This window comes from Terrapene carolina, unplaced genomic scaffold, assembly GCF_002925995.2.
Source record: "Terrapene carolina triunguis isolate 2854851 unplaced genomic scaffold, T_m_triunguis-2.0 Scaffold66, whole genome shotgun sequence".
NCBI lineage: Eukaryota > Metazoa > Chordata > Testudines > Emydidae > Terrapene > Terrapene triunguis.
This window is the reverse complement of record NW_020664417.1, coordinates 56,570,188-56,583,215: the sequence shown is the minus strand read 5'-3', so window position 1 is coordinate 56,583,215 and position 13,028 is coordinate 56,570,188. Positions and strand designations below refer to the sequence as shown.

General features: G+C 47.8%; 2 protein-coding genes across 3 annotated transcripts in view; one reads left to right on the top strand and one right to left on the bottom strand.

Moving 5' to 3' along the window:
- The window catches only part of COMMD8 (COMM domain containing 8), a 15,116-nt gene extending 8,103 nt beyond the window's left edge, over positions 1-7,013 (bottom strand). Inside the window, exons 1-3 of the mRNA XM_024211699.1 lie at positions 6,882-7,013; positions 2,469-2,624; positions 493-645 (exon numbers count right to left, since the gene is read on the bottom strand). Coding sequence (XP_024067467.1) covers positions 493-645; positions 2,469-2,624; positions 6,882-6,926 — 354 coding nt within the window. The 5' untranslated portion in view covers positions 6,927-7,013. The remainder of the gene's footprint in view (positions 1-492; positions 646-2,468; positions 2,625-6,881) is intronic.
- A 250-nt stretch (positions 7,014-7,263) lies between these two features.
- The window catches only part of ATP10D (ATPase phospholipid transporting 10D (putative)), a 102,613-nt gene continuing 96,848 nt past the window's right edge, over positions 7,264-13,028 (top strand). The window contains exons 1-2 of one of the 2 annotated variants that reach the window (XM_026647946.2): positions 7,264-7,557; positions 9,195-9,304. The gene's annotated coding sequence lies outside the window, so the exon portion shown is untranslated. Of the gene's footprint in view, positions 7,558-7,815; positions 8,013-9,194; positions 9,305-13,028 lie in introns of those variants that run through there. The other variant, XM_026647947.2, reaches the window with a different exon arrangement.

Below are 13,028 nucleotides of genomic sequence, written 5' to 3'. Positions count from 1 at the left end.
CCCCCCCCCCCCCCCCCCGCCCCCCCCCCCCCCCCCCCCCCCCCGCTTGCCTACTCACCCCCCACGGGCTGCACAGGGAGCCCACGTGGGCCGCATGTTGTGCAGGCCTGATCTAGAGGGTTGTTTTTTTTACATGAGTCAGAGAATTCCACACAGTCTTCATGTAGCTTTACTTTTTTATTTTATTCTAAGCAAAAGGTTTTCTTCTTCTATTCAAGTTTCCCAGTCAGGGCTCAAATTGTGATGAAGAGATGTAAATTAAATGTGGGAGGAGAATCAAAATCTCACAAAAACATCCAAGAGATGGCAACAATGCAGCACAGCAAAGGGGAGCTTATTTTCATGAGCTGTATGCCTTCCCAGCAATTCTTCTGCTCTGGGTTTCTGGTATCCATATAAGTCTAACCTTACCTCTGAATCAGGCAGCCTACCAGAGGCTGTGTCTGTAGCCTTCTAGGCTCTGGACAGTAAGCAACAGCGATAGTGTCTCACCTTTAACTGCCAGTCAAAATCCTGTAGCTGGGCAGAGGAGATTGCACTTATGCTTTCTACCAGTGCATGCCTGATTTCTTCCTTTCTGCCTTTCAAGCATTTCGTGATTGCTTCTTGATAGCTTGAGCTCAATTCATTCAACTGCTGAACAGCCTGTAAAAAGAGAGTTTTAATTATGAAGCAGAAAAGGTTATATTTACAATAGAATATAGCTGTACTGGATAAGAAGCCAAAATGATAACTGCTACCTGGAGTTACATTCAGTGTTTGCCCTTGCCTCTCCCAACAGGTCACAATGGCAGACAGTGGAGATAAGCAACCACCAAAGCACCCTCAGATACAGTGAAATTTTTATTCGCTATAAAGCCTTGTTTATGTGCTAGGGAAATTTGTGAAGTGTTTACTCACTGTTGTTAACACACAATTCAGCTGAATGCACTTGAGGCTTGAAATATTCAAGGAAGTTTCCCTATCAATGCCCCTTTCCTATTGATTTCCCCCATGTGTGTTTCCTATGGTGCATAAGCAAACATGACTCCATGAAGTTTATCTCCATAATTGTAAATTAAATATATGTATAAAACATTGACTGGAGAACAGTCTCTCAAAGGGATACTATTTAACCTGTTTAGATTCTTTTCTTAAAAGAAAAGTTTCAATTAGAATCCATTGAGGTGCTCCTTAAAAAGATAAAATAAAAGGTAACTCTCCCAGTGCTAGTTTGAAAGGACACACTGGTATTGATTGTTTATCTGTCACTCAGCTGCCCACATACACTCTGGAGCTAGCATTGTGACTGCTACCTCCCTGCTATCCATAAAATGAAATAAATACATTCCTAACTATATTTATGAGCACCTATAAGTTTTCCTTAAAATTAGACACACTGTGTCTTCCATAATATCAATACCACATCTCATCTCTGCTCATCCTCCAATAGAGTAACTCGCTGACACCCTGAATGACTTATCTCCCAGACAGAAAATGAGGGAAGAGAGGAAATGGGGACATACATATAGCCCAGGCACAAAGGGAAGGGGGAATGGGTCACACAGAAACGCTGGTGGAGGGAGGAAGGAAATTGGGGTAACCTGGTCGGGGGGAGGGACCAGACAGAGCCACTAGGATGGTGGAGGAAGGTGGGAAGGGGGGAGAGCAGCCAGAGCCCCTAGCATGGGTGGAAAGGAAGGAGAGTTTGCAGGATCCCTGCTTTGTGGGGATGGGGGGGGAACACAGAATCCCTGGTATGGGGGCACACACAGCCCCAATGCCATGAGTGGGAAGAATGGATGGCCCCAGAATGGAATAAGGGGGGCACACATAGCCCTGGCCCAGGGGAAAGGAGTATAGAGAGACCCCGGGGGGGGGGGGAAGAGGACTGTAGACCCTAGCATGTGGGAAGAAGGCAGGAATGGGGAGGCACACATAGCCCATGGAATGGGAGGAGGAAGAATGTACCTCACAGAACCCTGAAAGGCAGTATTAGGGACCTGAGAATGAGAGCACACACAAAGCCCCTGCCATGTAGAGAGAATAATGGGGGAATTTGGAATGGGGGCACATAGAACCACAGACAGGGACAGAGGGGTGGGGGGGAATCTGGCATGGGAGAAGGGAGGGTGAAGAAAATCCCTGCCACGGAGGGGAAGTGAGAATAGGGTGCACACAGAACTGCTGGCATGAGGGGAGAATGGAGAACGCTGGTAGGGGAGGAAGGAAATGGGGGGGTCACAAAGAACCTGGAACAGAGAGAGGATGCAGGGAGCTGCACAGAATCCCTGAAATAAAGGGGGATGAGAGGAGGCAGACACGGAGCTGCTTAAGGTGATCAAGATTTGGTCTATTTTATTACTATCCAGATCCTATATTTAACATATTAACCCCCACTTAAAACATATAAATATTTCAGGATAGAATAGCAATAGCACTAGGCTTGATCGCAGAAAGTCAAATCTAATCAATGATGATAGTCTCACCTCTTCATCTGACAGATTTTTGCCAACTGTAGTTTTGAAGAATGTTGTTGTTTCTTCTAATACCTCCATCCATTCTGCCAAATTCCAAACACTGCCATAATCCTGATATCGACAATATGCACGGCCACATATGCCATCAACTACTTGGTGAAGGAACTGGGGGAAAAAAACAAAAAAAACCTCTAAGGCTTTATAATGGCTCCACTATTACCCTACATAAGAAGCAAAGTTCAGCAGACAATTCAGGTGTCACGTTTGCCTCAGTGGCTGGATGCTGAATGAATGCCGCCCTGGTATTGTGTAAAAGGATAATGTGCAGCTAGAGGTAGCCTATTCTGGAAGAGCTGTTAAAAAATAAATAAAGAGATCCTGACTACATCACACAACACTTTTCACTAAGGCCTTGGCTACACTTGGGAATACACAGCGCTGCCGCGGCAGCGCTGTGAAGCGCGAGTGTAGTCGCACCGCCAGCGCTGCGAGAGCTCTCTCGCAGCGCTGTAAGTACTCCACCTCTCTGAGGGGAGTAGCTTGCAGCGCTGCGAGCGAGCGTGCAGCGCTGCAGGTGCTGATTACACTGGCGCTTTACAGCGCTGCACTCGCTGCGCTCGGGGGGGGCGTTTTCACATCCCTGAGCGCAGCAAGTTGCAGCGCTGTACAGCGCCAGTGTAGCCAAGGCCTAAAGGAGATGTGTTTAATTCCCTTGCTTTGGCCAGGGTCCACACAGGGTAACTACATCATGCCTCTTCATCTGGATAGTTGTTTTTCCCCCCCCATCTTCTGTTATACAGTATTGGTATGTGCTATTAAACTATCACTGAGTTTCACCTGAGTGAGGTGCAATGATCTTTCTGAAGCACTTTGGAATCTTCAAAATTAAATGTGCAGCATAAATACAAGATGTTAATAAGTGAGTATCCACTCCTACTATAATTCCCCATTCCCCAAATCACCAGCCACTTGCATCCAGAAACTCTCCCCTAGTTTCTCTATCCTCAAGACCCAGTGCAGCAACTACTTTCTTTGTGGTTGAAAAGGACTGACTAGTACTTCATTTACAAAAAAAAAAAAATCAACAATAGTCAGAGCTGTTGTGACAGCAGCAGAGGATTCTGGATTATTATCAGCGAGGAAAGTCAGTGTTTAATTTATTTTGTGCTGACAGTTGTGAGGATGACTGAAGAATATCTCAAGTGTTTTATTTGTACTGGTAAAAAAGTTCAAGAATATGTTCACTAGTCCTCTAGTTATTTTAATCAAGATATTTTTCTTATTTCTCTTGTTAAATATAAAACTGCCAACTGTGTGTGTGTTTGGACAGCGATTTGTACATAATATCAGATGGCCAAACTGTGGCTCACGAGCCACATTTACCGTTAAAGTGCAGCTCGCAGAGTCCCCCACATCTCCCTCCATTCTCCACCTACCAGACTGTGGGGGGCGGGGGGAGCTTGGGACTTCTGCCTTGCAGTGGGGTGGTGGGGTAGGGGCTTCTGCCCAGCAGGGGAGAGAGATCTCATGGCTGCTGCCCAGCAGAGGGGGAGGGTCTCAGGGCTTCAACCCTGCGGGGTGTACCTGCCACGGCTTGGGGCTTCAAGGACTGAAGCTCCAAGCCCCAGCAGGTGTGGCCCAGCTCTCGAACTTTTGAAGACTGTCATATGTGGCTCGGAGGGTCAGTAAGTTTGGCAATCCCTGTAATAAACAGCTTGTCTGTTTCACAGTTCTTTAAAGATCAAAAAGTAAGAAAACTATTAGATACATGATAAGTAGGGCTGTCGACTAATTGCAGTTAACTCACACAATTAACTCAAAAAAAATTAATCGTGATTAATCGCAGTTTTAATCGCACTGTTAAACAATAAAATATCAATTGAAATTTATTAAATATTTTGGATGTTTTTCTACATTTTCAAATATGTTTATTTCAATTACAGCACAGAATACTAAGTGTACAGTGCTCACTTTATATTATTTTTATTACAAATATTTGCACTGTAAAAATGATAAAAAATATTTTTCAATTCACCTCAAACAAGTACCATAGTGCAATCTCTTTATCGTGAAAGCTTAACTTACAAATGTCGATTTTGTTGTTGTTATATAACTGCACTCAAAAACAAAACAATGTAAAACTTTAGATCCTACAAGTCCACTCAGTCCTACTTCTTATTCAGCCAATCGTTAGGACAAGCAAGTTTGTTTACATTTACGGGAGATAACGCTGCCCTCTTCTTATTTAATTTGTCACATGAAAGTGAGAACAGGCATTTGCATGGCACTTTTGTAGCCAGCACTGCAAGATATTTACGTGTTAGACATGCTAAACATTTGTATGTCCCTTCATGCTTTAACCACCATTCCAGAGGACATGCTTCCATGCTGATGATGTTCGTTAAAAAAAAAAGCATTAATTAAATTTGTGACTGAACTCCTTGGGGAAGAATTGTATGTCTCTTTTTCTGTGTTTTACCTGCATTCTGCCATATATTTCATATTATAGCAATCTCGGATAATGACCAAGCACATGTTGTTCGTTTTATGAACGCTTTCACTGCCGATTTGACAAAACGGTACCAATGTGAGATTTCTAAAGATAGCTACAGCACTTGACCCAAGATTTAAGAATCTGAAGTGCCTTCCAAAATCTAAGAGGGACGAGATGTGGAACATGCTTTCAGAAGTCTTGAAAGAACAATACTCCGATGCAGAAACTACAGAACCTGAACCACCAAAAAAGAAAATCAACCTTCTGCTAGAGACATCTGACTCAGATGACAAAAATGAACATACATTGATCTGCACTGCTTTGGATCATTATCGAGCAAAACCATCATCAGCATGGACGCAAGTCCTCTAGAATGGTGGTTGAAGCATGAAGGGACATATGAATCTTTAGCTCATCTGGCACATAAATATCTTGCAATGCTGGCTACAACAGTGCCATGCGAACACCTGATCTCACTTTCAGGTGACATTGTAAACAAGAAGCAGGCAGCATTATCTCCTGCTAATGTAAACAAACTTGTTTGTCTGAGCGATTGGCTGAACAAGAAGTGGGCTTGTAGGCTCACTTTACATTGTTTTATTTTTGAATGCAGTTATTTTTTGTATATAATTCTACATTTTTAAGTTCAACTTTCATGATAAAGAGATTGCACTACAGTACTTGTATTAAGGGAACTGAAAAATACTATTTCTTTTCTTTTTACAGTGCAATTATTTATAATAAAAATAAATATAAAGTGAGCACAGTACACTTTGTACTCTGTGTTGTAACTGAAATCAATATATTTGAAAATGTGGAAAATATCCAAAAATATTTATATAATCGTGATTTTTTTAATCATGCGATTAATCATGATTAATTTTTTTAATCGCTTGACAGCCCTAATGATAAGCTAATAGGAGCTGTCTGGAGAGAAGGGAACAACAGGAGAAAGATTTGCCCAGCTCATTTTATTAGGGTTTGATGAATTAATGCAGCCTCACTCAAAATTACATTTAAAGACAAATGTAACCGATACCCTTCTCCTGACAATTAAAACTATTTATCTCATTACTTCTAAGAAGTTAAGACCCAATTATCCCTTCCAGTTTAGTGAGCAGAGTGAATCCTGATCCATACAGTCCACAGGATGGTTGTCATTGATGGTTTATTATATTTTTGGGGGGCGGAGGGTAGGAAAAGTAGATGGGGGGGGGAGCAAGGAAGCCTCCCAGGTGCGAGGGGAAGGAGTCGTTGTCCTGACCATTCTTCCCTTCATAGACAGCAAGTATCTATGTCTAAGTTACTTAAAATATTGACCACAGAAGTTTAGCCCATAAATCCCAGAACCCCCGGGTGCTGGGATTGCTTCCCTATGTGTAGGTGTGACTGCTGAGGGCAGGGCGGGGACCCCACGCCGGACATGCAGAGATGTACTGGCTCAGGGGTCACACGCAGGAGCGCCCCACACTAGATGTTACTGACACACACCCATAACACAACGGGGGAGGCTGCTCTGTGTGTCCCCGAGAAGGGGAGGGCGGCTCCTGTCAATGTCACACGGTGAGGAATTCGGGGCGCTTGTTTTGTGCTTATGTACAGCAAAGGGGGTTCCCCTTATTAGCAAGGACGAGTCCCCCCACCTGGCAACTAGCCCGGAGATGACAGGCTCTGGCCCCAGGCGGGCTGCGGCGCCGCCAGCTGACGTGCAGCATGGGGCAGGGCGCCCGGCCCCGCGCCGGGGTAGCCAGGGCACGGCCGGGGCCGCTCTCTGCCCACGGACAGCCCGCCCGGCTGGGCGCGGTACCGCGTCTGCCCGCACCAGGTGCGCCTGGGCGCTGGGCGCCGCTACTCGGAGGGGCTGCGGGCGGCCCGGACGCCACGCGGGGGGCGGGGAGCAGCGCACCGGCTGCGGGGGCGGGTCTCACCTTCAGGGCCTGGTCAGCCGGGAGCTTCTCCAGCAGCAGCAACATCGTCCCGTCCAGCCGCACCTGGGGGCGGGGCCAGCGAGAGCACGTGACCCTCACCGTTCCAGCCTCGTCCCCCCTCCGGAAGTGCCGAGAGAGACCCTAATCGGCAATGGGAGAGCTATAGAGCGCATGCGCAGGGACAGTGGGCCTCACGGGGCGGAGTCTGGCTAGAAGCGCGCATGAGCAGCGAAGGGGGTGGGGCTTGTGTGGGTCCAGCCTGCGCAGGGGCGGCTGATTGTTGGGTTCTCTTCCGGTCTGTGGCTGCGGGCCAGGGCCCCAGGGGAGCGGAGCGAGGCGCACGCAGCCGCTGGCCCCCGGCGCTGCCTGGCCAGCGGGAGGGGCGCGAAGCCGTTAGCCCGCGCTGCTGCCAGCCGCTCACTCCGGCCCCGAGCTCTCCGGGGGTGCGAAACTTGCCAGCTTCGCAGCGGGGGTCACGTAATGTTTGGGCTCGTTCTGCGGAGCAGGGGACTACAGCCCCTGTCCGCCTCCTCCCCACTGTGCGTCCCGCTTCCAGACGGGCGCAGGGAGGTGGCCGGGCTCTGTTGGGGACTCCTGGGAGTGGGAGCTGCCGGGGAGCTGGAGAGAACCACATGTGGAAGAGGCTGAGACTGTCAGACGTCACTGCTGGCTGCAGGTCTGCGTGGGACTTCTTTGCCAGCAGCAACTGGGCGGGGAGCTGGCGCAAAGGGGCCCTAATGCGAGAGACTAAGGCCTTGTCTACACTGCCACTTTACAGTGCTGCAACTTTCTCACTCAGGGGTGTGAAAAAACACCCCCCCTGAGCGCTGCAAGTTTCAGTGCTGTAAAGTGGCAGTGTAGACAGTGCACAGGCACTGGGAGCTACTCCCCTTGTGGGGGTGGGTTTTTTACAGCACTGGGAGATGGTGCTGCAACTGCCATGACAGCGCTTTAATATTGGCTGTGTAGACATACCCTTGCTCTGGCCTGGAGCCCTGCAGGCTCCCATTTGCTTGACTAGAAACTGGAGTGGAGAGGGCACCCTGGGGCCTGAAGAGCCCTGACTCTGGATTGGACTGGTGCTCTGGGACTCAGGTCTTGGCTACACTTGCAGCTGTACAGCGCTGTGAGGTAAACCTGTCTTTGTACAGCTGAATAAGGAAAGCGCTGCAATCTGTCCACACTGACAGCTGCCAGCGCAGTGGTGTGGCCACACTTGCAACATTTGCAGCTGTGTTGGGAGCGGTGCATTATGGGCAGCTATCCCAGCATTCATGTGGCTGCAACGTGCTTTTCAAAACGGGGGTGGGGTGGAGTGTGACAGGGAGTGTGGGTGGGAGAGAGAGTGCTTTTTGGAGCGTGTCAGCACTCTATTTTGCAAGTTCCGAACTCCCAGCCCCCTGCTCATTCATTCACTCACTCAAAGCAAACAGCGAACTGTTTGCTTTTTCTCTGTGGTATGAGCTTTAAAACCCGCACTTCCGCATTCCTGCAGCCAGTCACAACAATGGAGAGGATTGGCCACTTGACAAGGTGATCAGTACAATGCTGCAGGTTGATTCCTGGTACACACTCACAGGGAAGAGTCATAGGCCTTGGCTACACTCGGGACTTCACAGCCCTGCCGCGGCAGCGCTGTGAAGCGCGAGTGTAGTCACACTGCCAGCGTTGCGAAAGAGGTCTCGCAGCGCTGTATGTACTCCACCTCTCCAAGGGGAGTAGCTTGCAGCGCTGCGAGTGAGCGTGCAGCACTGCAGGCACTAATTACACTGGCGCTTTACAGCGCTGTACTCGCTGCGCTCGGGGGTGTTTTTTCACACCCCTGAGCGCAGCAAGTTGCAGCGCTGTACAATGCCAGTGTAGCCAAGACTGTAGCCACTCCGCTGTATCTCTTATGCTTCTCGGGGAGGTGGAGTATCTGCAGCGGTGTACCAAGGGAGATACAGCGCTGTAAGTGCCCTGCCAGTGTGGACGGGGAGTGAGTTACAGCGCTGCGGGAGGCTTTACAGCACTGTAACTCGCAAGTGTAGCCAAGGCCTCAGACAAGAATTGCTGTTACTCCTTTTGAACTCTTAACTGTTTAAGCTGCTATACACCCAGGATATTTGCAGACATTCCTTTCCTTGTCTACCATATAAAATACCCTTTTGCTCAGCCATGTGTCTGAGTGGTCAGTGAGACACCAGATAGTGCCTATAAGGCCTAGCTGCTGAAGCACCTACACTACTTGCATCTGAGTACTCCTGGGGGAATTGTGTGCCATTGCGTGTGTGTAGAATTCACGTCTCACACATTTTTTTTGCTTCCATGCAGAAAAATGACTTTCTGACAGGGAAGCAAAGGGAAGCTGCAAGAGCATTCGCTCACCACTCCCTAACTGCAGAGGTACATGGTTTCAGGCACCTGGAGCAGCCGTCAGAGAGGTAAATCACCACAGGGCTGGGTACACCCCAGCCAGTGGCTCCTACCCTGAGCTGGGATCAGCTGCTGGGCTGGAGGCAGGAGAGGACGGGACTTCCTCTTCCCCTGCAACAAGTGGCTGAAGTGTCAGACCCACCCCTAGAAACCTCCCCAAGCTGCAGGAAGCTCAGGATCCTCCCCTGCTTCCTGCCCCCATTACTCCTCAGCTGTGGGGGGAGGGGTCACTGTACGGAGAACTGCTCCCACATCTGCCCAAACTCCCATGTAGCTGGACCTCCCATACCCTGCCAAGCCTCACCCAGTACGCCCTAGTCCTCCATACCTGAACCCCACCTCATTGAATCTCAGCCCCTGCATTTGGAGCCCCCTGCACGCAGGCCCCCTCCATTGAGCTCCCTGCATTCAAACGCCCACCCTGATGAGCCCCTACATACAGACCCCCGTGACACTGACCACCAACTAGCTACACCCAGACCCCCACCAAGCCCCACTGCCCCAGCATCCAGACCCCCCTGCTGAGACCCTCCACTGAGCCCCAACCACTTTCACCTGAAAGCCCCTGCAGAGTCCCTGCACCTGGAACCCCACCCCCAATGAGCCTCTGTGCATCCAGATCCCCCCCACACCCAGACCCCCCACTGAGCTGCCTGCACCCAGATTGTCCCACACAGAATCCTCTCCCCCCACACTGAGCCCCTCCATACTTGGATCCTGCCTGGTTGAGCCTGCCTGCCCCCCACCTGGTGCAGAGGGGCAGGGCCGCAGGGTGTTTCTGGGGCAGGCCCAGGCCTTGTGCCGGGTCAGGTGAAGCGTCACCACTGAGTCCGTGTCCTGGGGGTGGGGAGGCTGCAGGGTGATCTCTCATCTTCGTGCTGCCAGTGGCCTGTTCTCCCCACTGCTATGCTGGAGCCTCTGCATTTATTTATTGACAAATAAAAGTTGCAGAATATTGCATAATTTTTAATTTTTTGGTTCAGAGTGCCCTCAGGAGTACTCTGAGATGTGGTACATTTGGTATGCTAATGGCACCCTTGGGTTTTGGTGCACTGAACAGCCACAGTAATTACAATTAGTAAAACCCTTTCAAGTCCTTGTGTGAAAGGTGCTGTGGAAGTGCAAAGTATTTATTTAAACAAATTTATATTATACATGCTGAGGAAGTTTGTTAATGTATACATTAAAGCCCCATTACAACAAAGTACTGAAAGCCTCTGCTTAACTTTCAGCCTATGAATAGTCCCATGAGACTTTAATTCATTGGAGTCAGTGGGACTACTCTTGCTTACAATTAAGATCCCATGAGAGTGTTTATGTGATTGGTGCTAAAATGACAGACCGATGAACAGGTTGGAGAAGGTGTTACAATACTACATTGGTGGAGAGTGGCTTTATGGAAGGCCACATGATGGTTAGCTCTGCTTGAAGCACATCTACTCCAAATGGTGGCGTGCGCAGCCTTAAACTTCTAGAACCATTTTTGTGTGGATGTTTCATGTATTACAGTAATGGCAAGGGAACAAATGGGTAGGATGCCATATTTCACTTGTGTAGACAGGGACAATAGATGCAGTAAACTCCCAGACAGGCAAAATTACTGTTAGAGGCCTAGGGTGGCCTACAGTGGAGTTTGCTGTTTCCAAGGAAAAGTTTCTGTCCATCTCAGATATCTTTTACAGTAATAAATTTGTGATTTTTCAGAGTATGCATTTGTCATTCTTGCTACATTATCAATTTCTAAAACAGTATAATGGCTTCTGAAAAAAATATACATTTAATTTTAAATCTAAATAGTATTTGATGTTATAATTGAATGTACACAACAGCAAGTGTATAGATGAATAAATTAGATTTTAAAATAATTTTCAGTAGTAATCTCATCCTCCTGCCCCTCCAGGCATTTTCACTTGTAACCTTGTCTCAAAAATGCATTGTAGATCATTGGAAATGAGGCCAATTTCATCTGCTTGTACTACAGTCTCAGATGCAATAAAACAGAACAGCAGGGGGAATGTTACCTTTAATCACTAGCAGCTTTTTTTTGTGTAACATGGAATTAAGGGACCAGATAAAAAAAACACAATTTGGGGAGAGAAAGAAAACCTAGGGGAATAAAGAAACAACACATGCACATAGAGGGTATGTCTACACTTCAGACTTTAAGTCAATAGTTCGACTTACAATCCCCTCAGTAATTACTGCAGTGGTTCACATACACACTACCCTCCTCTCGATGGTACACTTTCTCACCAGGAGTGCTTCCACTGACTTAAGAGGGGGCAGTGAGAGCCTGAGCTCTCAGCTCCACATGCCGCTCCCTGCTAGAAGCCCGGCTTGCCCCTTGAGCTGTGGGTGGGGAGCGTCATGCCCAGAGCCTGGGCAACTGCCCGGCTCCCAGTGTGGAGCCGGGAACCTGGACACATCTGGAAACCTGGGTGGCAGCCTGGCTCAGAGCAGGGAGCCAGGACTTCGAGGGGCATCAGGGAGCCCGAGCAGCAGCCTCGCGGCGAACCAAAAGTCCAAGGGGCAGCCTTGCTATGGCTGGAAGGCTCACTCCTTGAGCTTTCTTGTCAATTTCATGGCTCCAGCACAGACCTGTGAAATGGACAACAATGATAGCTAACAGCTGATGTAAGTAAGGTAGTGTCTACATGCACACAGTGTCGCCCTCACTACACCAACATAGCCCCTACACCTCTTGTAGAGTTATTGTGTCGGTATAGTAAGGCACTTGCACCGGTGGGAGCATGGCTGTAGTGTGGGCACTGACATAATTGAGTCGATGTAAGTTGCCTTATGTTGACCTAACTCTGTAATGTAGACCAGGCCAGAGAGTGAGAAGCTCTCAGCTGAAGAAGATCAACACAGAACACAATGTGACAGGGCAGCAGACTTGGCACACAAGGGTAGAAAATGTATTTGATTTGGTGAATCCTCAGTGAAGAAACTTTCTAATTTCATACACATTTTTCAATTTTGAATAGTAAAGAATGTCACTTAGGATAACTGGCATTATGGCAAAACCCTACATTTACTTTTCTGAGAGGTGAGGAGGATGGTGGGATTGGGGCAGGAGATCAGAACTGGGAAATGTTCCTGAGCCATCCTGCAAGGGCAGAGCAGTTTGGCTCAGAAGCCTGAACAACATGCTTCATAGCAGTTCTAATTGTTCTTTTAAAAAGGACAATCTCCTCGGCATTGCTCTCAAGGGCAGCATATACACAAGGCCCTAGGAACTTTTCATTCCCAGCTGCTGTGTCGGTGTGCCAGTGGAGAAGAAGCTTCCTGCACACTTTTCACAACTCTCACCCATTTGTGCAATAATAGGTAGGATTTTGCTCTTAATTTTAATATACATTTTTAGGAAACCAGCTCTGCTAGCCATTCTCCCCTTTGGGACCTATAGTTCTAGACTCTAGAGGAGGGGTACTGTATTGTGCTTTACTTGCAAGTGTCTGGGTCTCACTTTCTGAATAATCTATTGGACCTAGGCCTTAAAAGTAATTTTGTATATTTATTTAAATCAACCACTTTTCTCTACTTTTTTTTGTAGGATGATAGTAATTAATGAATTGGGAAATATTAAATATATTAAATATAAAAGTGCTTATGCCAGAATAGCTTGTTCTTATTTGGTGAAGCAAAGAAGCTATACTGGTATACAGTACCTTATACCAATATGATTGCATCTTTATAAACCTTTTTAAGTGTAGACCAAGCCTGAGGCAT